The 23,107-nt window shown below is 42.1% G+C and overlaps 1 protein-coding gene across 1 annotated transcript; it reads left to right on the plus strand.

The window, feature by feature from the left end:
• Positions 1 to 14,908: 14,908 nt before the first annotated feature.
• On the plus strand, positions 14,909 to 22,243 carry btbd3b (BTB (POZ) domain containing 3b). The gene is made up of 4 exons (XM_061087404.1): positions 14,909 to 15,852; positions 17,099 to 17,189; positions 19,113 to 19,231; positions 19,869 to 22,243. The coding sequence occupies exons 1-4, from the start codon at positions 15,542 to 15,544 to the stop codon at positions 20,899 to 20,901; spliced, it is 1,554 nt and encodes a 517-aa protein (XP_060943387.1). The 5' UTR covers positions 14,909 to 15,541; the 3' UTR covers positions 20,902 to 22,243.
• Positions 22,244 to 23,107: the final 864 nt, after the last annotated feature.

Consider the following 23,107-nt stretch of genomic DNA (forward strand, 5'->3'; position numbering starts at 1 on the left):
TTATTATTATTAATCATTTATTGACTGTTGCTGCTATCATTAATAATCAATAACTTCTTTGACAAAAACCTGAAAAGCAATGGTGTTTTTTGTGTGTGGGAGCATACGTGATTGTGTGGCAAAATATATGTGTGTGTGTGTATATGTTCTCATCACTGCAGTAAAGCTGCTCAGCTGACAAGCACGCCATTGACCATCGGTGGCACATCAGGGACAGCTGGATGTTGTCATGCGGCCATAACGCTGATGGAAACGGGCTGATTGCAGCTCATGGGCCCCTCCCTCCAATAAATCACCTTCACAGCACTCAGGGGTGGAATACAGCAGCGGCGGGCTGCACCACACCTACTGTACAGTACAAGAAACCCTGCAGCAAGCAGAATGTGCCAATGTTTATAAAACGCAAATAACTAAATCCTATTCCCATATTAATCCCCTTGAATTCCATCCCATACTGTATGTGTGGCTCACATATTAAATCCCTTGTACAGTATCATTTAGTTACTATAGAGTCATTTCAAACTGGATGAGCACGCTTTTCGCCTGGAGAATGAAATGTGGAGGTTATCGTCAAGGATTTAATCAACAGCATGACAATAAAACAAATACAAATCTTAGACCATCGTACACTGTGACAATGTTCCTTCTCTTGTAATAAGCATGTGCAGTCTTTTCTCTTGGCATGCTGAATGTGAGCTGCCAGGCTTTTACACCACCCACATGGGCTGCACCACTGTCAGACGAATCTGAAATTAGACAGCAAAACTGCAGCATGCAGCTCTAAAAGGCAGTATCACTCGGATTTGCCAACCTTTGGCTCCTGTTTCAAAATAAATTAAGGTGTGAAAAAGGTTGTTTGCGACTCATATTGCTGTTAGATTTAATTGACATAAGCACTTTAGAGAATATGAAGCTTTTATAGACCATAAATATGGCACCGCTTCAGGGTAAAATCACTTGTTATCCTGTGTACCTATGAATTACTTTGCAGTCAGGGGCATAAAAGAGAGTTTTAATGTGCATTGGTGCAGTCACTTATACCTCAGTGAGATGCATACAGCATAAGCAAATAGATCCATCCATCCGTTATAGCTATACAGCTTATCCTTGAGGGTGGTGAGGGGGCTGGAGTCAATCCCAGCTGACTCTGGCTAGGAGGCAGGGTAAACCATGGACAGGATACCAGTCTCTCACTGAGCTGACACAGAGAACCACAAGCCTTCACACCAACATTTTTTCGAGTCACCTATTAGCCTAAACTGTTTCTTTACCCCTTATAAGTTAGAAAAACCAGAGTCTCCAACAGAAACCAACAGAAGTATAGGGAGAACATTCAAATTTCATACAGATAATTTCCTTTAGCCCAGAACCTGCAAAAACGTTATGCAATTACAGAAGAACGTTTTTTATTTTCTTAATTCAAGTTGTTTATTTTTTGTCGTACTTATTAATTTTATCTGTTGTATATACCCTTTTTCAAAAATCTTTTTTTATTTGAATATCAAACCTCAATTACATTCCTTTGTCATAAGGGTTGAAAATACCCTTTTAGGATTAATTTGCATCTAGTAAATCCCTTTGAGCATCAGCCCCTGAAAATCCATATCTGTCGGGCCCTAATCCAAACTATTAGAATATCTTGCCAATCAAGAGAAATATATTGAAAAGTATTTTTGAATTTGCGTTGACTCTTTATCTCCCATTGATCACAGAAAAAATATTTTAATCAAAACAAGTCATAATCCATCATTCACTGCTGACCTTTTAACAAAGTTTACGAAAATTAATTGTGCTGAGAAATTACCAGATGCCCCGGGGCTCAGTACACACACACACACACACACACACACACACACACACACACACACACACACACACATATAAAAAGAGAAGGAAAAAAAACACAATATCCAGTTGTCGGTGTAATTGGCACTCTGCATATGTTTGATTTGCATACATGTAAAGGTTAGACTTCGACTTCCCACAGTGACATTGCTGCTTGTGTTGCAGGCTTTTGGGTTTCTTGGGGCAGAAAACAACACAAGTGGGGAAAGGTGTGTACTGCGGTTGTATGCCTCCGCCAACCTGTGCAGTTTCCCTAACCTGTCCCACATTTGAGTTGGCAGGTTCAGAAAACACAAATGGATCCTTTCTGTAGCAATCACATGTATTTTATAAAATCAAAGACAAAATATGTTGTCCTGTCCACTGAGGACACCAGATTGAAAGGAAATGATAATCACCTATTTTAGCATTCATCTGCAGGACGTGTTGGGAGTAGTTCTCCATCTGGGCACTTGGCCCTCAGGACAATTTAAGTAGAATTAATAACCTTTGTTTCAACCCCTTCCTCTAGTAGTCCACCAACTGTTCAGCTCTTAATAAAAAAAAGAAGACTTGCACCACTATTACAACTGGCCAAAAACTTAGCAAGTCTTAGATGAGCAAAGTATTTAATAGAATTCAATAAAAACATTTTAAACCTGGGTGGTTTCTCTTCTTGTCACTTACCCTGGGTCTTTTGGTGAAATTGTCACGTAAAGCATGACTCTCAAGGGCGCACAAGTACCCATTATTTTGTCTTTGCCAGGAGCAACAATCCAAAAGCTGTTTTAACTGTGAGGCTGGCTGGAGAGGACGAGTGAACAAAAGTTCACATACACAGCAATCTCTGCAACAGGTTAAGTGGTTCAAATGTTCAATCCCAGTGAATATAGCACACTGCCGGCTGACAGAGAAAAGGTTGAAGACAAAACAAACTGCAGCACAAAGCAACATGTATTGAAAACAAAGCCAAATATATGGTCAATTTTCATTATCTTGTCGTGATTTTTTTTTTTCAAGATGCCACCACATTATCGTTATTAGTGTCATTTGCCTGTGTTGCTGATAATAAAATTGGAAAAGGTCATATTTTCGCCCCTTGGGGCTGCAGTGCAGCTTAGGAGAAATCATGAGAAATTAGCTGTGAGAAGGTTAAACCATCCACTCCCATCCCAGCAGTAGGTAATTAGTATAACTGAATAAATCTAGGTGGTCGTGGCGTACACTGGATTGAAATTGCTGTGAAAAATTTAAATGTTAATGCAGTGTTGGAGATTAAACTGGGGGAAGGAGAAGGGGGGCGGTCTGGGGTACAGAAAGGATTAAGAATCAGCTTTGAAGGTCTTTTCCCATGTGCTCCACAGAACCATATCTCACTTTTTTGCCTTTCCTCAGCTTTCTATAGGGACTGTTTTCACTCAGTTCAGAAAACCCAATCTCCTCCCTGACCTTCTCTTGCCCAGCAGTTTCTGTTGATTAACACACACACACACACACCCACACACCCACAATTTAATGTTGCAATATGGAATACTGGGGTCACATGGCAGCGGCCACTTTGCAACAACCCACAGCAGCAGAATGCTAAAGTGTCTCAATGTGAAACTAAATAACAAGCAGAAGTCTAGATTGAAACATGTTTATTGTATGTTTACATGTCATTTGTCTCCACTCACTCCCACAGTGCTTGTATAAATGCTGCGTGCTCTAGACAGCTGAGCACACCATCATTGTTATCCCACTGCCATTCTCCTCCTGCTTTGTTAAGACAGCAAGGAGACGTCCCCTCCTCCTCTGTTGACAAAGGGACCCTCATTACAAACTGTCTCAGTATCTCTTTTGCATCTGTCTTTTCCGTCCCTCTCTCTCCCCCTCGCTCTTTATTTCTCCATGCCTGCATGTGCCTGGTCAGCTCCTCTGGGGCTTCTTTAGTGCAGCTTTAACATGAGGATTCTGTTTCGAGACAGGACAGCACAAGCCCTATGTTAATATGTGGCTCAAAAATGTAGGAGCTGAAGATACATTAAGGTGTACATTATTAAGACATGGCTTCTTGTGTAAATACACCGGTCCACGCATCTGCCTGGGATGCAGACGTGTCCAGTCACATCCCAGGACGAACCATATGGCAGGCCTTATTTCGCAGCATCAGTGGGACTCCTGCCAACACTCAACCAGCCTCGTCAACACCTTGCTTTCCATATTCCAGGTACAGAGAAGCGTGGTAGTGTGCCGCTGGGATAGGTAACCATGTGTTGGGGGGGTCTTGGAGCACGCAGGCCTTCGCTTAAGATCACCAAACTGCTGATTTTATCTGACAAGCACCTCCTGTCCTGTCCACGTTGTGCTAATCACTGAAATCGCCTGATGTGAAAAATAATATGATTCCGATCACGTCAACTGAATCAAATATTTCAAATTTAACAACTGAGTGATGCTGCGGATGAGTAAATGCAAGTGAGATGATTGGAAGCCCGTCAAATCTGATGGTGAGTCGGTCGATCTTGGACACTCGTGGGGGTGGGGACTTAGGGCTCGACAACTCCCCATCCCCCAATGGTGCGTTGATGAGCATATAAGGACGGAGCAAATAAATATTTGACAGGAAATGAGATGGAACTGGCAGCGACTTTGAATAAGCTCTACTGAGAAGCTGACTATTTTTGAAGCAGAGGGTAAAAAGAGCTGGACAGCCCCCCTTGTGGCCGACCCGCCACACTTCAGTAGCATCTCCTCGTGGAGATCTCAGAGAACACAGATCAAGACCAGACATCAAAAGTCATGTCAGCAGAAATGAATCTCTACGGTGGAGTAGAAGAGCAGGGCAATCAGTGTTGGTTATGTAATTTAGTACACTTCACGTGACTGATTTTAATGAACGACATGATCTCATTAACTAGAACTTTATTACTCTTCTAAATGAATTAAAAAAAGATATGCCGCTGCCTAATGTGTTTGTATTTTATGAATCACATGCTGATGGTGGGAGAATAAGAAAGAAGAAAAGAGAGATCCTGTTGTTTTCCCGTGCGGGACTCTAATGTGTAATAATCAAAAATAGCCTTGATCTTCACAGGACTGAACTCACTGAAAATCATTAATAAAAAATCCAAACACCAGGATATTTCTGGTAGCACTAAATGCCATTCAGAGAGGACTCCAGGCTACAGCAGCTCCTATTGATTTTTCAAAGTGTACATTTCCCCTTTTAAAAATGTCCCCCAAAGAAATTTCAGCACTTCCTCATCTCCACGGGGCAATATCCAACCGCCAATAATTATTTTCTGCTCTTTGAGGTTCAAAAATCAGAAACTAAAAATCCTTTTCCATTGCCTCTGTGAACTCCTCCCACAGCTGAGCTGCCACCTCTGTAACAGCAGGTGCTCGGGTCTCGGTGGCCCGCCTGTTCCTGTGAGCTGATCCAACGCAGACCAGAGTGAACAAGTCTCCATCCTTTGCTTGGCACTGGGGAGAGTCAGAGATGGCTAGACTTGTCTCAATAAAAAAAAATGTGATCATGTTCGCAAAGAACATGTTATGTCACTTTAATCTGTGATTCTTATTGAACAATTTTTCCAAATTTGTTCTAAGGTTAGTGCATTAATGAGGGGAAACGACATGGACATGTGAGATCATCGCAGCCTTGACCTTTTTCCTTTCGACCACCAAACCAATCAGTTTATCTTTGAGTCCAAGTCGATATTTGGACCAACTTTGAAGAAATTCCTTGAAGGTATTTTTGAGATTTCGCATTCACAAGACAACTATAGCTTACATTGAGAGAGAGAATCGCACTTTCTTGTTCCTAACAGTTCATCTCTTGTGTTGTTAAATTTGAACGGCTAAAAGCAAATTCTAACTGTTAATGATAGTATCACTCTTACTACAGCTCCCAAGGTTTCCAATTTCTGAGTCATGAATGTTGTTGCACCTGATTAGATTGTTTGTTACAAGTGATATTTAAAATGATATTTTAACAAAGCTTGGGTACAGCTCCCAGTTTCCCAGCAGCAAATAGAGTAAATATTGTAATCTCACTGTAAATGCAGTATCCAATCCGACTGGATACACCCCTGGTCCATATCTGTGAAAAGTAAATATAAAACCTGTTTTATCTGATTCAACCAAGGCCCAAGAAAGTCAAGCCAGTCAATTCCAAACAAAGCAAAGTTTAGCAAATCCAGATTTTATCATCAACTCTGACAAATCAGTATACTTTTAATTAGTGACATTAAGGCTTTTTAAATGTAATGATCTGATATTGAGATTACAGATTCAAACATCTTGGGCCTGGACTACACAGGAGATGTTCCACCATTCCTCTAGCAATTAGTGTTGGTATTAATTTCACATTGTTTGTGTCACAGTTTTCAATTGTTTTCTTCATGTGATTTTTAGTGTTTGAGATCACTGTAAACCATAAAAAACTCTTTCAGTCCAGTTTTTGGATAAACAAACTTTCATTCTTCAAGACATTTATAAGTGCCATCTGTCCCACCTTTAGCTCTCAAGCGTCCCAATATCAGGACACTTCTACCTCCACGTTTAAAGGTCAACATTATGCAGTCACTGTCCATGACCTGCCCAAACATGCTGCTCATCTGATCCCAGCTAATTTACTTTGGTGTCATCTGACCCAAGACTGTGCTGCCAATATTCATCAAGGTCTTTTGATAATCCAATTTTAATCTTGTCGTTTTTGCTGCTTTTTGAGTAATGATTTTTCTTCTTAGATTCAATCTTTAGAGCTTAACTTCATGCAACGTCCTTCACACTTTCTGATCAGTCAATGAAAAATTAATTTCCGCATATGACCCTTGTGCCAAGTCGGAAGCACATACTCATCTATTTTTTAATGCAAGGTTACATAATTTAACCAACTATTATTGGAGCTCTGTTTAACCCTATATACAATAGCTTAGAGGTGCTCTCTCTCCCTTCTTTATGAAGTTTTATTATCTGGTTTCTTATTTGTCCAGACAAATCCTCACCATGTAAAGTTATGTTGCATGAATAGAATAGACGCTGGAGTGTTTATGGCTTTTTTACACACTTGTTCATGCATTAAGTTTTACTGGAATAGCAAATGCAATCAAATCTGTTGTCACAGATACACTGACTTTTGTTGCAGTGGTCAGAATTGTTCTCAGTTTTATTGCTAAGATCCAATTTCAACCTTACAAATAATATATAGTTATTGTGACATGATGACATTACTCAGATGTATTCTTAGTGTTGTTGTATAGTGTAAATGTGAAAGTAAAAGGTGAAATGGCCATTAGGTGTTATGCACATATACAAACCGAGACCAGGCTCAGACAACAACTCTCCCAGTCAATGGTCAACACTCCACAGGGCAGATTATGTGATACATTAGCAAAGATCACCTCATACCACGAACAAATCAGTTAATCACCCTGAAAATTACAGCTATCAAGTTCTATATGACGGCACAGAGAGGGCAATGAGTGAGCAGCGGTGGAAAGTGTGTAGGAGTCAGCGTGTGAGCATGTGGTGGGCCGAGGTTACAAGGTCTTCTCTACACTGTCATTACTGTGTCCACGCACTCTGCAGCACACACACATACGCAAGCGCACATACGCACACAACGCACACACAGCTGCAAGATAGACAGATGCATCCTGACAAAAATAGACAATCCCTGTATGTGTGGGGTAAATGTTAAAATGGCTACTCTTGTGCGTGTAATCCAGAGGCTTGTGGCTCCTGCAGCCGTCCGAGAGTCTTGTGCTTTTCTGTGCTCTTGAGGCAAGTAAAATTACCCCCATACATCTTCTGCCTGTGACATATTGATTGTAAGCCAAAGAAGAGGCTATCGTCTCATCTATGGTGTTAGGCCATTTGTTGGACAAGACACAATTGGAAATTCAGGTTGAACAAGACACGGTTGTTGTTGGGTTTTATTTAAATATAAACACTTATCTCGATTACCTTACCTTGTTATTAAACTCCAATTTTTAACAAACGGAACGTGCAGAAAACACAGAGACACACTCAAGAGCCAGAAAGGGAGCCTGGCTAAAGTTTCAGTTTCCTAAACCCATTCGCATGTTGAGCAAAGAAGAAGAGGTTTAGTGTTGGAGACCAGGGCATTTGTTTAATGACAGCAACAGTTATGGTGATACAGGAGATCCAGTACCAGAGGACGGAGTAAGACCCTGACGCCTTGGATAGAAAACGAGAAAAACTAAACACTGTGAAATAAAGAAAAATGATCAAATGGTAAGTAGTTTAATTTAACTAGTCTTGACGACAACTCTGAGCCCTTAACAGTACAACTTATGACATTCACCCACTCACCCACACATTGATACAGTGCATCTTTGTGCTGCACATTCTCTGACACACATCCCTCAAACACCACTGGCACAGTAGCATCGTACACTGCGGTCATAAATGAGGCCCCAGGTGTTTCAACATGTTTTAGTGAAGACTTGTACCTGTGTAAATATTTCAATTACCATTATACCGTGTGTCTCTAGGGATCCCCACTTATCTGACTCTAAAGCTGTATTTTAAGTATAAGAAGACATTTTTTTGTTGTTGTAAAAATGGAAAAACTGGAGCACCCAGGGAAACCAATTCACTGACAGTGAGAAACTGCGCGTCAACCTATCATAATTAATAATAATAATAATAATACATTTGATTTATAGAGCGCTTTTCACAATACTCAAAGTCACTTTACAAATGTTAAAATGTATATAAAAAACTACAGACACAAAAAAAACATAGAGCCCACAATATACATCACACATGAAGAGCAGTTCTGAAAAGGTGAGTTTTGATTTGTGAGTTGAACATTGTAGGTTTGAAGCCGTCTCGGATGTGTTTGGGGAGAGTTCCAGAGGGAGGGGGCAGCTACGGAGAAGCCTCTGTCACCCCAAGTGCGGTGCTTGGTCCTGAGTGGATGGGTGAGGAGGTTAGCATCAGAGGAGTGGACCCTCCCGCTGGAGTGTGGTAGTGGAGCAAGTCGGTGAGGTAAGGGGGGGGCCTGGTTATGGAGGGCTTCGTGAGTCAGGAGGGGGACTTTGTATTGGATGCGTTGTGTGATGGGGAGCCAGTGGAGAATCTGAACAACAGGGTTGATGTGATGATGGGAGCGGGAGTGGGTGAGCAGGCGAGCAGCAGAGTTCTGGATGTCAACTGCAGTTTACTTGGAAATTTGGATGAGGTGCCATACAGATTACTGTTGCAATGGTAGATCCTGGAGGTGATGAAGGCATGGATCAAAGTTTCAGCAGCAGGGGGAGAGACTGATGGGTTGAGATGGGCTGTGTTTTTTAGGTGGAAAAAGGCAGTTCTGGTGATTTGGTTAACGTGGTGTTCAAAGGAGAGGCTGCTGTCAAACATGACTCGGAGGTTGCAGATTTGTTGGTAAGGATAAAGAGTGGAGTTGTCGTCGATGAGGCAGAAGTTGTGACTGGTTTTAGTGAGGGATTTAGGACCGATTATGATCATATCCGATTTGTCACTGTTTAGTTTGAGGAAGTTGATTTGAATACATGATTTAATGTCAGTGAGGCAGTTGGTCAGAGTTGAAAAGCAATGCTGATGGATTTAGTGGAGATGTAGAGCTGGACGTCATCGGTGAAGCAGTGGAAGAGGAGACCATGTTGACATATAATATTACCTAGGGGGAGCAAGCAGAGGATGATCAGGAGAGGACCAAACACCGAACCCTGGGGGACGCCTTGGGACAGAGGAGCAGTGGAGGAGGTGCAGTTGTTGATACTGATGAACTGTTGTCTTAGCTTCTCATTCCTTACGTGAAGTTGGATAGCTCCATCTGGGACACAGGGGACAACTGAGAAGTGGCTGAGGGATGGAAGACATTGTAAATGGTGTCAATTTTTGTTTGGAAAAATGAAAGGAAAGAGTTGCACTTGTTTACTGTGAAGGATTTGGAGGTGTTGTCTCTGGGTTTGAGGCATTTGTTGATTGTGGAGAAGAGAGCCTTGGGGTTGGAGGAGTCAGGGTGTGTGACGTGTGAGTAGTAGGGCGACCAGGCTGAGATATGAGCATCTTTGTATTGTTGAAGGTAACCAAGCAATTGTGATATCTGTGGTCTGTACTTATATAGCACTTTCTAGTCCAGGTTTTACAACCATATTATGCTAGCGTATGTAACTGCCAAAACAAATATAAGAGCAAATATTCCTGCAGCAATCCCTATATTGTCACGCAGGCGTCTATGATCAATGTAGTGCTTGATATGCTTTTGAATATATCTAACAATGATGAGCTCCAAAAGTGGATCCTCTGACAAAATCCGCTCCCTTCCTGTAAATGGGTATTTCTTCTCCTGGCATTTCAGCACAGCTTTGGCAAAGGTTCTCGCTTTGTAATTCGTCATATGCCACGACCCAGTCCCTGAGAGTCCACCCATAATCTGGTCCACTATACGTAATGAGTATTTCTCACACTTGTCCTTTCCCCAGACCTCCAGAATGTGGCTTTCTTCCAGCATCTTGAGTATCACCATCATGGCAAACAATCTGCACTGGTTCTCTTTCTGGTCTTTCGGATCATGGGCTGGTTCAGGCACATGCCGAAAGCTTGAACCTAGTGGCTTTACACAAACCCTCATTGTTCGGTTTATTGGCTCTCTGTGTATGTACTTATTCTTGTTCTTAGTTAGGTTTATTGGCGGGTGGCAGATTTAAACTCTAACCTATATAAGCTCCCATGCCTTTGATCTGAAATATCTATGATCACCTTTGTTTGGTCCTTGATGTTTCCTCTTATTCCTCTCTTCTTCTCCTCCTTCTTCTTCTTTTTCTTCTTCTCCTCCAGATGCCAACCCAGTGAAACTGGACCCTGTGTATAAATACTGAATTGAATTCCAAGATTCTGCCTAGTAACTTGGTGTGGTGTGGCGTAGCTCAACAACAGAGCGTTGGCCTTGAAGTCAAGACATCTCTGGTTCGACCCCGGATGCCAACCCAAAGTGGCATAGCTCAGCTAACCCTAACCCAAACCCTTACCCTCCGAATACTAAGCCCATACCAAATTACAAGACAGAATCCTGGACATATCCTTAGTATTTATACATAGGGTCCAGCATCACCGGCAGATAAGAAGATCCTGAAGAGACAAGTGGGGAAATCTCACTACCAAATAGCATTGGTTCCACACACAAACATCACACTGTTCTTGTGCATGACTGCCGGCTCTCTCCCGGACCCCGCTGATTAACAGCTCTCCTTTTCAGGAGTTCAGAGGCCCATCACTATGCAGGAGCCATTACCTCCACCCCCTCCACCTGTCAGGTGTCCTTGCCTGCCTTAATTGTGGTTGAGGAGCATGCAGGTGGCTGTGGGTGGCACGTGGTCGGGGTGAATGCTGGACGAGCTGCTGGATCCTGTCCCTGCCTCGGTGTGCCAGACTTGCATCACAGCTCATTTCTCAGCTTCCTCTCTGCTCCACTGTGCTCAGCCAAGCCTCTCAGCAGGTGTCTCTCTCTGCAGAGGAGCACTGCCACTGCACAGGGAGGCTTCTCTGCGCTCAGACTAGGAGAGGCAGCCAGTCACCTCCACAACATCACTACTGACTGTAGTATTCAGTGGGATTCTTATGTCCTAATGTCTGGTTATATCTTATCTATTTATTCAATATGTGTTATTTCGTTCAGTTGTGTTTAATATCCTTGTCTGTTTGAAACCCTATTTTTACATCTATTTTTTTATTCTTTTTTGTAGGAACCGATAGCATTTTAAATTGTGTTTGGGAACTGGATGCAAAATCATTTTGTTTTACTCTGTGCACTTGTGTATAATCTGCATGACAATAGAGTGAATTTGGAATCTTGATACCTGTGAGATTTGAAGAAGATGGCAACTTGAACGAGCCTGATCACTATCATCTTTGTTTTGTCAGACAAACAACACTTACTTTTTTTCAGAATAACAAATTGTTTTAGTTTTGTGAGCACAGGCCAGTTGCTGTAATGCAGGTCTATAAGCCACTAATATATATATGTATTATTCTGATATTGTTTTTAATCGGATATGAACACTATATGTATACACACACATCCCATTTGGAATTTCTAAGTCATTGAGCTTGTCACAGCTTGACAAACAGTGGAAACCACATTGACATTTTGTTGATTGTTGTCTAGCGGTGGTGTTCACATGACTGAGAATGATTAACACTTGAAAACCAACAATATAATCATGTATGTTCTCCCACACTGCTGACGACTTCACCAATTAAATATTATGAAAGAAACTGCAACATTAAAATAAAGTATTTATTGGGCGAAAACAGTGACCAGTGAATCTGGTTTAACAGTGCCACACATGAAAAGGCGACTCTTTCATTGGGAATTGGGAATTCTGACAAAGCCATTTCACAAAAGTCCACTCAGGAAACAGAGCAGCAGTTTCGATATCACACAAAAGCAGCCTGAGCGTGAGGAGCAGGACTCACTCTGAGGCAGCAACAGTTTTGAGCAGGAACAGAGTAAATTTGCACGCAAGCCGGGGCTATTTGAGAGAGAGGACAGGGTTTTTTAGGTAAACGTTACAAAATCTGAACGTAAAATAAAGAAATAATGCTCTCAAAGTGCTCTTGAACTAAGATAGGAAACAGACTCCTTAAGATACAGAATAACTTTATATATATTTGAGGTACCTGACTAATTATATTTTATCAACTGATATGGCTTTTATATTTTTTACTGTGACTACAGTTCCTTCTTAAGAGATGAAGGAGTCCTGGTGTAACTGCTTTCAAGATAAAGAGGATGCACTGAGTACTGTCATCAAGAAGGAATCAACAAAGGCACAGCTGGAACTCTGCTGCTTTATAACTTCATCTTTTGAAGTTTTGAACACGCTGAGGCTGGAGTTTTTCCAAGCTCAGTATCATGAGGGAAATGTGTCATGTGTATTTGATGCAATATTGTATTTTGGTGTTCACGGTTCAAGAGCCATTAAGAAAAAATAAAATATGAAAAAAAACTGTAATGAGCATTTCCAAATATTTCTGTAACTCTTGTGCATACATCAGCTTGTATTTGTGCTGATTTCGACATTATTTAATCATGAAGGATTAATTGAGAACTAGCAGTGTTCGTCGACCGTAACGCTGATTGCTGTGCTACTACAGTCATGCTAATGTTTTCCTTTTCTGTGGAAATGTGTGACTTCGCAATTACAAAGTGTGAGACAAAGGTGATGTTGACGCTGTGACAACACCATCATTACCCCCTGCTCTCACTCCTACCTCTGATTGTGTGAATAACAAGATTACATTTTCTGCTGATAAATGGAGAGAGACTGTAATTAAAGAAAGCAGGAAGGCATTCGCGGTAATATAGAATGACATCCTATTTATCATATGGGCTGCTGGACCAGGATGGCAGATCAATCTGAGAATTGTTGGTTTAACATGTGTACTCTGTCGCCAGTTGTCAATGTTGTTGTTTTTTAACACAGCAGCTTCAGTCGAGTGCTTGGTAAACGCACTGGATGGCTTTAAAATAACAAAATATTCATAGCGTAAATGTAAATTAAATTTCCTCATAATTAATTGTTAAAAAATGTGGAGCAACATTAGGACTTCTCTTGTACTTGTATCCTCGTTTTTATGTCCGTACACTAGATTTCTATCCCGCTGCTGCTTGTGGATGTGGTTACCAAGGTAACATCTCTAGTGGCCTGCAATTTGAGAGTATGGTGCCCTGTAATGTTGGCTCCATGTTACCATAGCAAATTTCTCTGTTCTATTGCAGACACTCTATGTGGGTGCTTAGTGGCCCAGTGCTCCTCAGTGCAGCCAACACTAAGACAGTTAATTCAGGTTTATGGGAAAATCAATATTGTGGCAGCGGTTCAATGAAATACTTTTTGTGTTATATTTATTTAATTCATTCAGCTGTTTTTGTTTTAAAAATATTTTCCTCTTTTCACCATAGCAAAATATAATATGATGTTATAACCAAATAAATGTATTGGTATTACTTTTGAAAGTAACAATGGTGCTACCTAAGAATATACTGTTACTAATACAAGGTATACTCTAGCAATAGTAATGAAAACACCAACAAAACACCATAAGAGAAAGAAAACTACTGCTGATCTGACAGCATTTCACATCATTTTAAACTACTAGCAAAAAGCTAAATCATCCCAGCGCTTAAAATAGAATACCCACTGTGCACAGGCCCAACTAGACAAGGAGAGCAAAGGAACCGTATGCATTATACATTGTGCAAAGAGTGCATTACATTTATAGCTCCGTGTACTCTCCTGAAGAGATGACTTAACAAGAAAGCTTGTACAAGCATATATTCTTAGTTGGGTTTGAAAGCGGTTGGTTTTTCAAAAAGCGAGGCTCTGAGAAAACATCTTTGTTATTCTAGAGCAGTTTCACTCATTTGAAATGCAAAAATATGTATGTTAATTCAATCCGGAATTATTTGAAGATACAGATTATCAGCTCATTGCAAAATGCTACATTGTGGATTTCTAGTAGTATGAGAACAGCTGGTGTGTTATCTGTTTGACATTCATGCTTTCCCTGTAAACCTTGCATCCAAAAGCGGATGAAACGCAAAACAGTCCAGAGGTCAGAAGTCCAATCAGAACAGAAAAGGACGATGAATTGCAAATTCAAATGTTTGTATACATTTGTGCAAAGCTCATTAAAAAAACCAAAATATGACCGTCAGCAGCTGCATGAATTAAGCAAATTCTGCCCTTAAAAAGAGCATGCGACTTTGCCTTGCCCTTTTGATTTAACGCTCAGAGTCTATGTTTGCTGTGGTGCAAAGTGAAAGCTGTGGTTTCAGGTAAAGCAAACAGAGGTAGTAAAAAACTGTGGATTAATATATCATTCCTTTGGAGCACGGCTGTCACTTTAATAGAGACGTCGACTATTGCATATTCAAGTATGTGCTGCACTAGGCTGCATAAGCCAATCGTGGATGCTGCGTGCTGCCATTGGCTGAGCTTCAGAGAGAGCCGTGCACTGTGCGGTGGCTGGCGGGTGGAGGAGGGGGACGGGGTTCTGTAGCGTCTCTGCACTCTCCCATTCAACCTCTGTAGTCAGCAGAACGAGCAGCTGAGCGGAGCAGCACGGTATCCACGGCTACAGCATCCTGGAGATGTCTGTGCTCAATGGAGGAGACAGAGGGGGGAAAACAGAACAAGTGCCAGAGAGAGAAGGGTAGATCGTCACGTGAAGCCGGACTGAGAGAGGAACAGCAAGAACCAAAGTGGCACAGGAAAGGAATAGAGTAAACACGCGTAGCCCGAGTGAGGACCACTGCAGCTGCACTAAATCTGGGGCTGTCAGGCCAACCCTCAGCAGAGCAGTGAGTGAGAGAGAGAGAGAGAGGGCGAAGGAGAAGAACACAGGATTTGAAGAGAGCTGATCGCATCACTCTGGACAAGCAGGGATGGGAACCCTGAGAGCTTCTCCGTCAGCAGATCAAACTTCACACAGGAAAAGTGCCTTCGGATCACCAGTCTGAGCCTGTTCCTTCAGAGGAGGGAAAGAAACAAGAGAGTTAGTTCCCGGAAGGTGAAGCCTCGCACAGGATCTCTCATCTACAGCTCTGCCAAGTTCAGCTCAACTCTCTGCCGTCCTCTTCCTGAGTCCCCTGTCGGTCCTCCCTCGCACCTGCCTGCTGCCGGTGAATGTCTTCTCTGCATGAACTCCCACTGCTCGGCAGTTGAACACACTCATGGTCGATGCCAAGGGAAGGAACATGAAATGTCTGACTTTCTTCTTAATGCTTCCCGAGTCGGTGAAAAGCAAGTCAAGTAAGAGCTCCAAGAAAGGGAATGCCAGCAGCAGCTCCAAGCTGCCTCCCGTCTGTTATGAGATAATCACTCTGAGGAGCAAGAAGAAGAAGAAGATGGCAGCGGACATTTTTCCCACCAAAAAGCCGGCATCCACCACCACGGTGCAACAGTACCAGCAGCAGAACCTCAACAACAACAACACCATACAGAACTGTAACTGGCAGGGACTCTACTCCACTATCAGAGAAAGGTAGGTACAACAAACATCACTCTGCAGGCACTACAGAACGATAACTGTGGATCTGAATTGTTTTTATCCTCAACAGTTAATTCAGTGGAGATGATTTGGAAATTGTAATCTGAAAAGTTCAAGCATATTTTAATCGGCAATTTTCTGATCAGAACATCCTTTATATCTAGAAAATGTACCACTAAACACTTAGTTACAGATAATTACTCGCGTTTACTGAGGCGTGTGTGAGATTTTGTGTCTGTGAATGTGTGTGTCTGTGGGAGAGTATGGATGTGTGTGTTTGTGGGAGAGTGTGGGTGTGTGTGTTTGTGGGAGAGTATGGGTGTGTGTGTCTGTGGGAGAGTATGGGTGTGTGTGTTTGTGGGAATGTATGGGTGTGTATGTCTGTGGGAGAGTATGGGTGTGTGTGTCTGTGGGAGAGTAAGGATGTGTTTATGTTTGTGGGAGAGTATGTGTGTGTGTGTGTGTGTGTGTGTTTGTGGGAGAATATGATGTGTGTGTGTGTGTGTGTGTGTGTGTGTGTGGGGGGGGGGGGGGGGGGGGAGAGTATGGGTGGGTGTTCCCTCTGCCCTGCCCTCAATCTGCTGGGGGGTATCTCTGTTTACACCCTCTCTCGCTCCTGCAGACGTTGCTGCTCTGACATAACAGAGGGCGGACAGGCACCGGGTGTGTTGGACGTGCACAACAGGCGGAGGCTGCTCTGTGCTAAAAGCAAAATATTTACCTTGGCCTATCAGTAAAAGAGCCCAGCTGTCCAGAGTCAAATGTGTGCTCTGCGACCTGGCTTTGTTGTCTCTCCAGAACGTCATGGGGCTGTTTACCCACCCTGTGACATGTTCCACCACTCAATAATATATGAACGCAGCTTTATTGTTGGTCCCATTCTTTCGCGGCGGGGATTTTCCGTTCAGTTCATTGTCTCGTTTGTCTGTCTTTATGGAGATATAAAAGATAAGGTTTGAAAAATGATTTAGCTGCGTGCTGTGCGAGAGATTTATGAGCCACTAAAATGTCTTTGGTTTTTAGCACACTTCAAAACAATCATGAAACTCTTGTTTTCAGGAAAGCAGGAAAAAGAATACGTATGTTTTTACACAAACAACATAAATATGTGTTTATGGGCTTTGATCCTGCTCTAATCTCACCGCAATATCTTCAAGATATGCTTTCTGCCTGTTGTCTTTTTCTCCTCTGAAGTAAACGTACACAATGATATGTTTTTCTCTGTTTTCTCCCTTTGTAGAAACTCAGTAATGTTCAACAATGAGCTGATGGCAGATGTTCACTTTGTGGTGGGTCAGCCTGGAAGAACCCAGCGGCTGCCAGGACACAGAGTAAGATTTCCATGCACCTGTAAAATCAGGGTATAGCAGGGAGGAAATGCAGGTTCATTAACAGCAACCCCCCTGCTACACCCTGCTCCTATCATATCAGCCAAAAAATAAATAGAATCAAACTCACTGCCGGCAGTCATGAAACTGAAATCCTTTGTGCTCCGCTCTCACTTCCGCACCATGTGTCTTTTCGAGACAGTCCTCAATTATTTATGTAAATGAGGCTGAAAGATACAGGCACCGAGTGAGCGAAGGAGGAAGGGATATCCTCCTCAGCAGTCAGCTCACAGAATGGATCGCCTTTGTCTGGGCTTGAGCTCAGCTTTTTAGAAACCACACCGCAATTACTCAACTTTTAAACACATCCAACAGAACCCGTTCATATTAATAAGGTATAGAGCAGTGGGTTGACTCAGGGCTGCATTTCACACTCTGGAAATATTGTGGTACTCATTTGCTTGATTAGATTGTGAATTTTGAAATGTATATTAAAATCTTTGGTTATCATGATTAGGCCCATACTCCCAGGTTGATACCCTCTTATACACTGCTTTGTCTCTTTGTCTAGTCCATCCTCTGACCTCATAACTCTTCCAAGATGATCACATTAATTATTGATAACGGTTTATTGTTGCGATATGATGAATTATCTAATTGAATATGACCATAACATTCACATTAAACCCGATAGATGATTTGGTAGCCTTGGATTGTGCTTGGACATCCATTCCAAAATCTGCAGTGTATGGCTCATCGTCTTTTTTGTTCTTTATATGGGATCCAAATTTATTGTCTGTGATTGGAAGCTGCAGTGCATTTATACAATGCTGTTATGGAAGGTCATTCTGGACGACTCGACTGCACTTTATGCTGAGACATTATGCCAATGGGATATAATGGCATCCGGCGCCGCAATCTTTCTTGTGTCCACTTGGCAGGAAGTCAGATAACAAAGTTGCAGTATATCCTTCCAAAAAGGAGGATGCGGCCAGCAGCTAAAACCAGCGATATACTCTATGTGTCCATCTGTAAAACACAATGGGTCAAGAGGTGGTACTAATCTTATTCAAATATGTCTCATTTATATACTAGTCTCTTAATCCCAAATAAAAGAGGAACTGTCATTCAGAAAATAAAAGAAGCGTGAATTTCAGTGAGTAACAACAGCAACTGCATTGTTTGCAGACTAGAAAGCTTGAGAATGGATTCACTGCAATGCAATCACACAAGAGAAAGTCTGTGTGCCTTTTTGAGAAAATATTTACCACCCACACACCCACCTACACATGCACATGCACACTCGTAGGGGCACACACACACACACACACACACACACACACACACACACACACACACACACACATAAACCAGACATGCGCACAAAGACCTAAAACACAAAATGAGTACAATTACAGGAATCACAGTCTTGTATACAGGGCTTAATACTGAAATAATTAGGGTCCTTATGTTGCATCTGATTTCATCATGAATTCAGATTAGTCATTAATTTCTATAAATTGAACTTTTGTTGGACTCGGTTTCGGTTGTGTTATTAAGATATCCATTTTTCTTCCCCCCTTTCTTTTTTATCAGAGGCAATATTTTTTCATTAGAAATCCGCCTCCTCCTGCTCCTCAGGCGAAACAGTAACTGACAGAGCACTGCTCATTATGTGGAGACTTAACAGGGTCAATCCCTCAAATGATTAGAATTGAAGGGTTGTTCAATATTCATGAAGATATTTGTGTTTTATATGTTAAGAGAAAGGGCTAAATGTGAACTATTTGGATTTAGTACCTATTTCAAACTACAAATGCTTTTGTTGAAATGGCCCACATTTCTTATGGTTTCCATGCGATATTGGCACATTTTGTTTTTCCTCTTTTCCCTCTGTCAGTTTCTCTTCTCTTCTTCTTCCAACAGTATGTTTTGGCTGTGGGCAGCTCAGTGTTCCATGCCATGTTTTATGGTGAATTGGCTGAAAACACGGATGAAATCCATATTCCAGATGTGGAACCAGCAGCATTTCTGGCAATGCTGAAGTAAGGATTCATCTGTCTTAGCTCTTTGGCTGGCCCTGTTCTTGTGCTGTTACAGTGCTTTCTTCAAAAGCATTTTATTTTTACATTAATGCTCTGTTCCAGCATGTTAGTGAAAAAACAAGCTTTCATAAAACCGGTCTAAATCTATCTCTAACATGTTTTGGTTAAGTCCTTACCTACCTTGCCATGTAGTTTATTCCTGTTACTCAGAGATAAAATCTATTTTTGTCTATTTTCATTTCATTATACATTTAACTTTTCACACTGAATAGTCCATATTGTTCTCCACCGCCTACTTGCTGTTCCCCATCTCTTTCTTAAGTAGTGTTTCTCTGCGTCCTTGCAGACAAGCTACAGTAGGTGCTAGACGAGAGTGTAGGTGGAACACCACTCTGTTGGCTGCTCTGATTTGCAGTGATTTCACTTTTTATACAACAAACAAATTGTCTTCAACTTGGTTGAGACCAAATCCTGTAATTTGGTCAGTTATTACAGTTTTCATATCGATATTATAAAAAGAAATGTCAGCCAATGTGCCCACACTATATCGCTCTGCATATGATGTTTTTGCTTCCTGCTCTTTGGCGTTTAAACCGCTGTCAATAAAACTAAGAAAGTACAATTTTTATGTCAACAGCTACATTTACTGTGACGAGATTGACCTGAGCGCCGACACAGTGTTGGCCACTCTTTATGCTGCCAAGAAGTACATTGTCCCTCACCTGGCTCGTGCCTGCGTCAACTTCCTGGAGACCAGCCTGAGTGCCAAGAATGCATGCGTGTTACTCTCCCAGAGCTGCCTGTTCGAGGAGCCGGAGCTGACACAGCGCTGCTGGGAGGTGATTGATACCCAGGCAGAGCTGGCGTTACGCTCGGAGGGCTTCTGTGACATCGACGCCCAGACCCTGGAGAGTATCCTGCAGCGAGAGACGCTAAACGCTAAAGAGATAGTGGTATTCGAGGCGGCGCTCGGCTGGGCCGAAGCTGAGTGCCAGAGACAGGAACTCACTACTTCAACAGACAACAAGCGCAAGGTTTTGGGCAAAGCCATGTTCCTGATACGTATACCTACAATGGCTTTGGATGATTTTGCCAATGGAGCAGCCCAGTCAGGCGTGTTGACGCTTAATGAGACTAACGACATCTTCTTGTGGTACACTGCAGCCAAGAAACCTGAGATGCAGTTTGTCAGCGAGCCCAGGACGGGCCTGACACCCCAGCGCTGCCACAGATTCCAGTCCTGTGCCTATAGGAGCAATCAGTGGCGATATCGGGGCCGCTGTGACAGTATACAGTTTGCAGTGGATAAAAGAGTTTTCATTGCTGGGTTCGGACTTTACGGATCTAGCTGTGGCTCAGCAGAGTACAGTGCCAAAATCGAGCTGAAACGTCAAGGGGTACTGCTGGGACAAAACCTCAGCAAGTACTTCTCCGATGGCTCCAGCAACACCTTCCCGGTGTGGTTTGAGTATCCAGTTCAGATTGAACCCGACACATTCTACACTGCCAGTGTGGTTCTGGATGGAAGCGAGCTGAGCTACTTTGGACAGGAGGGGATGACAGAGGTGCAGTGTGGGAAAGTGACATATCAGTTCCAGTGCTCCTCCGACAGTACCAACGGCACAGGGGTGCAGGGGGGACAGATTCCTGAGCTCATCTTCTATGCTTGACAAGACCTGTGCACATGTATGACTGATTTTCAATGCACTTATGGGAAATTGAAAACGATCACTTTGTGAAGCGTCACTTTCTGTTATTTATTTTTGGTCACTACTGTGCTTAAAAAAACAAAAACTGATTTGAGACGTGTGAAAGGGTCTTTGTTTTGTTTTGGATTTTGTAAATGGACCACTGGAGTAAGACCAGGTCTTTTTTGAGATGTGGAATTGCCAGATGAACAAAAGTTCTTAATGATGAAAAAAATATCTTGCACTAGACGTGCATGTACATATGAATATATGTAAATTCTGAAATGTATATGATGCCACAATTGAGGCCAACACTGGCCACAAAGATATCTTTTATGATGAATATGCTACAGTATGTTTATTATGTCTATGCTTGCATAGAATGCACATATAGAGCAGCAATACTTCACATTCTATAATCTTCAATGAGCATCTCCTGTCATGACTCAGCCTGGTCCATCAGTATACAACAATAGAAGTCCAAAATGGCTGAATGATACTCAAAGCAACATTTCAAGCCATGATTACAGTCAGAAACACTGTTTGTCCTGTTGTAGTGTGCAATACCCATTAGACATCTGTATTTGCGTGGTTTCAATTGAATCTGCAGCTTTTTGATACTTTGGATCTAGTAACAGGACACTTAGAGAGGGCTTGAGGGGTCTTAGAATAGGGAGCACTATATATAATGAGACACACAACCCCTACAGGATGTCTCTGTAGCATGTTGCTCTGCACTACACTCATCTCAGTCACTCCAGTGAGGTATCATTTAGCTCAGTTTAATTATGTTAATGGGAATAAAATGAACTCAAAGTGACCATTCACCACTATGAGGTGGAGCAAAAGATTCTTTTGGTTTTCTGGCGTCTGTCTGCACTGCAGTACTTACAGCACGGGCAGATCCGCGGCGTTTCATCTGACGCGTGCTACTAATTGACATTGCGCCTTCGTTTTGTTTACAGCAAAAAGATCAAGGATTGATTTAATGTTGGATGCTTTTTATCTAATGAACATTTCTGACTCTGCTAAAAAACCCTGTGCACCCGAACTGCTGAGCACTCCCTCTCAATGGGATCGTACCGTGTCAGTATTTGCAGAAGCGTAATGCACATGCTACAGAATTGCACTGATGTTGGTTTGTAATTGGATCTATTTTGATTTCCTTGTTATTTTTCGAATTCCTTTTTGATTCAACGTTGGCTGATGACAATAGACGGGCAAACTGAGTGTTCATGTCCTGTGTTTACGTGCTACAGTGCTGGGAGACCAACGAATGTGTATGATTGTTGATGATGCAAATAAAAAAACAATACAAGTGGTACATATTGGTTGTGTACACCATCTGTAAAGCACGGTGCTACATACAGTGAAATTAGATGAGGGGGACAGATGATGCCCTTCAGCACCGCAGTGATTTACAGAACCAAGGAGACCTGCCTGTTGATTGATGATTGCTGTCTCGATGCAACTTCTACAACATGAATTTTTGTCTTCCAAAACTAACTCTATTTGCAAACCCCTCTGAACCATACAACCCTATACTTCCCCCGCGCTCCCTAATAAGATTTTTTATAGGCTACAGCTTCAAAGGACGGCTTCTCGATGTGCAATCCCTTCTATGATAAACAGCTTAGCAAACAATTGAATTGTTGAAACAACCTTGAGTTTTCACAGTCTGCATTCATAAAGACTGGCTGCTAGACGTGACCGTCCAGTTTCAGGAGATAGAGAAAGAACGATATTAGGATCCCAAATGTCTAAAAAATAAACTAAAGTGGTGAATTCCCCAAATACCACACTGGCCGTTTGACTGGCTGTCTGACTGCTGATAAGAAGAAGACGGAAAAAAAGAGAATTTCATATCTTTGTCCACCAGACGCCACTTACAAGTTTTGCACTTGTGTTGCAGCCACAGTAAAAAATTCCAGTCACAGACACAATTGCCCAAAAACCGACAGAACAGTGAATTAAAAAAGCAACTTCATTGATTTTTTTAACTTTTACCTTATCTCAGCGGCGGATGCGCTGCAGAACTCGTGAGCAGGATGAGCCCTTAACTGAGTCTCATATCTCTTCATGAACTGTATGTTCAAAAACATAATCCCTCTTGAGAGTTTATGGCAGGTACTTGATTACAGAGGCACTCAATAATTCTGAAACCAAGTTTGACATTGCCAATGAGCAT

This window comes from Limanda limanda, chromosome 15 (assembly GCF_963576545.1).
Source record: "Limanda limanda chromosome 15, fLimLim1.1, whole genome shotgun sequence".
NCBI classification, from domain to species: domain Eukaryota; kingdom Metazoa; phylum Chordata; class Actinopteri; order Pleuronectiformes; family Pleuronectidae; genus Limanda; species Limanda limanda.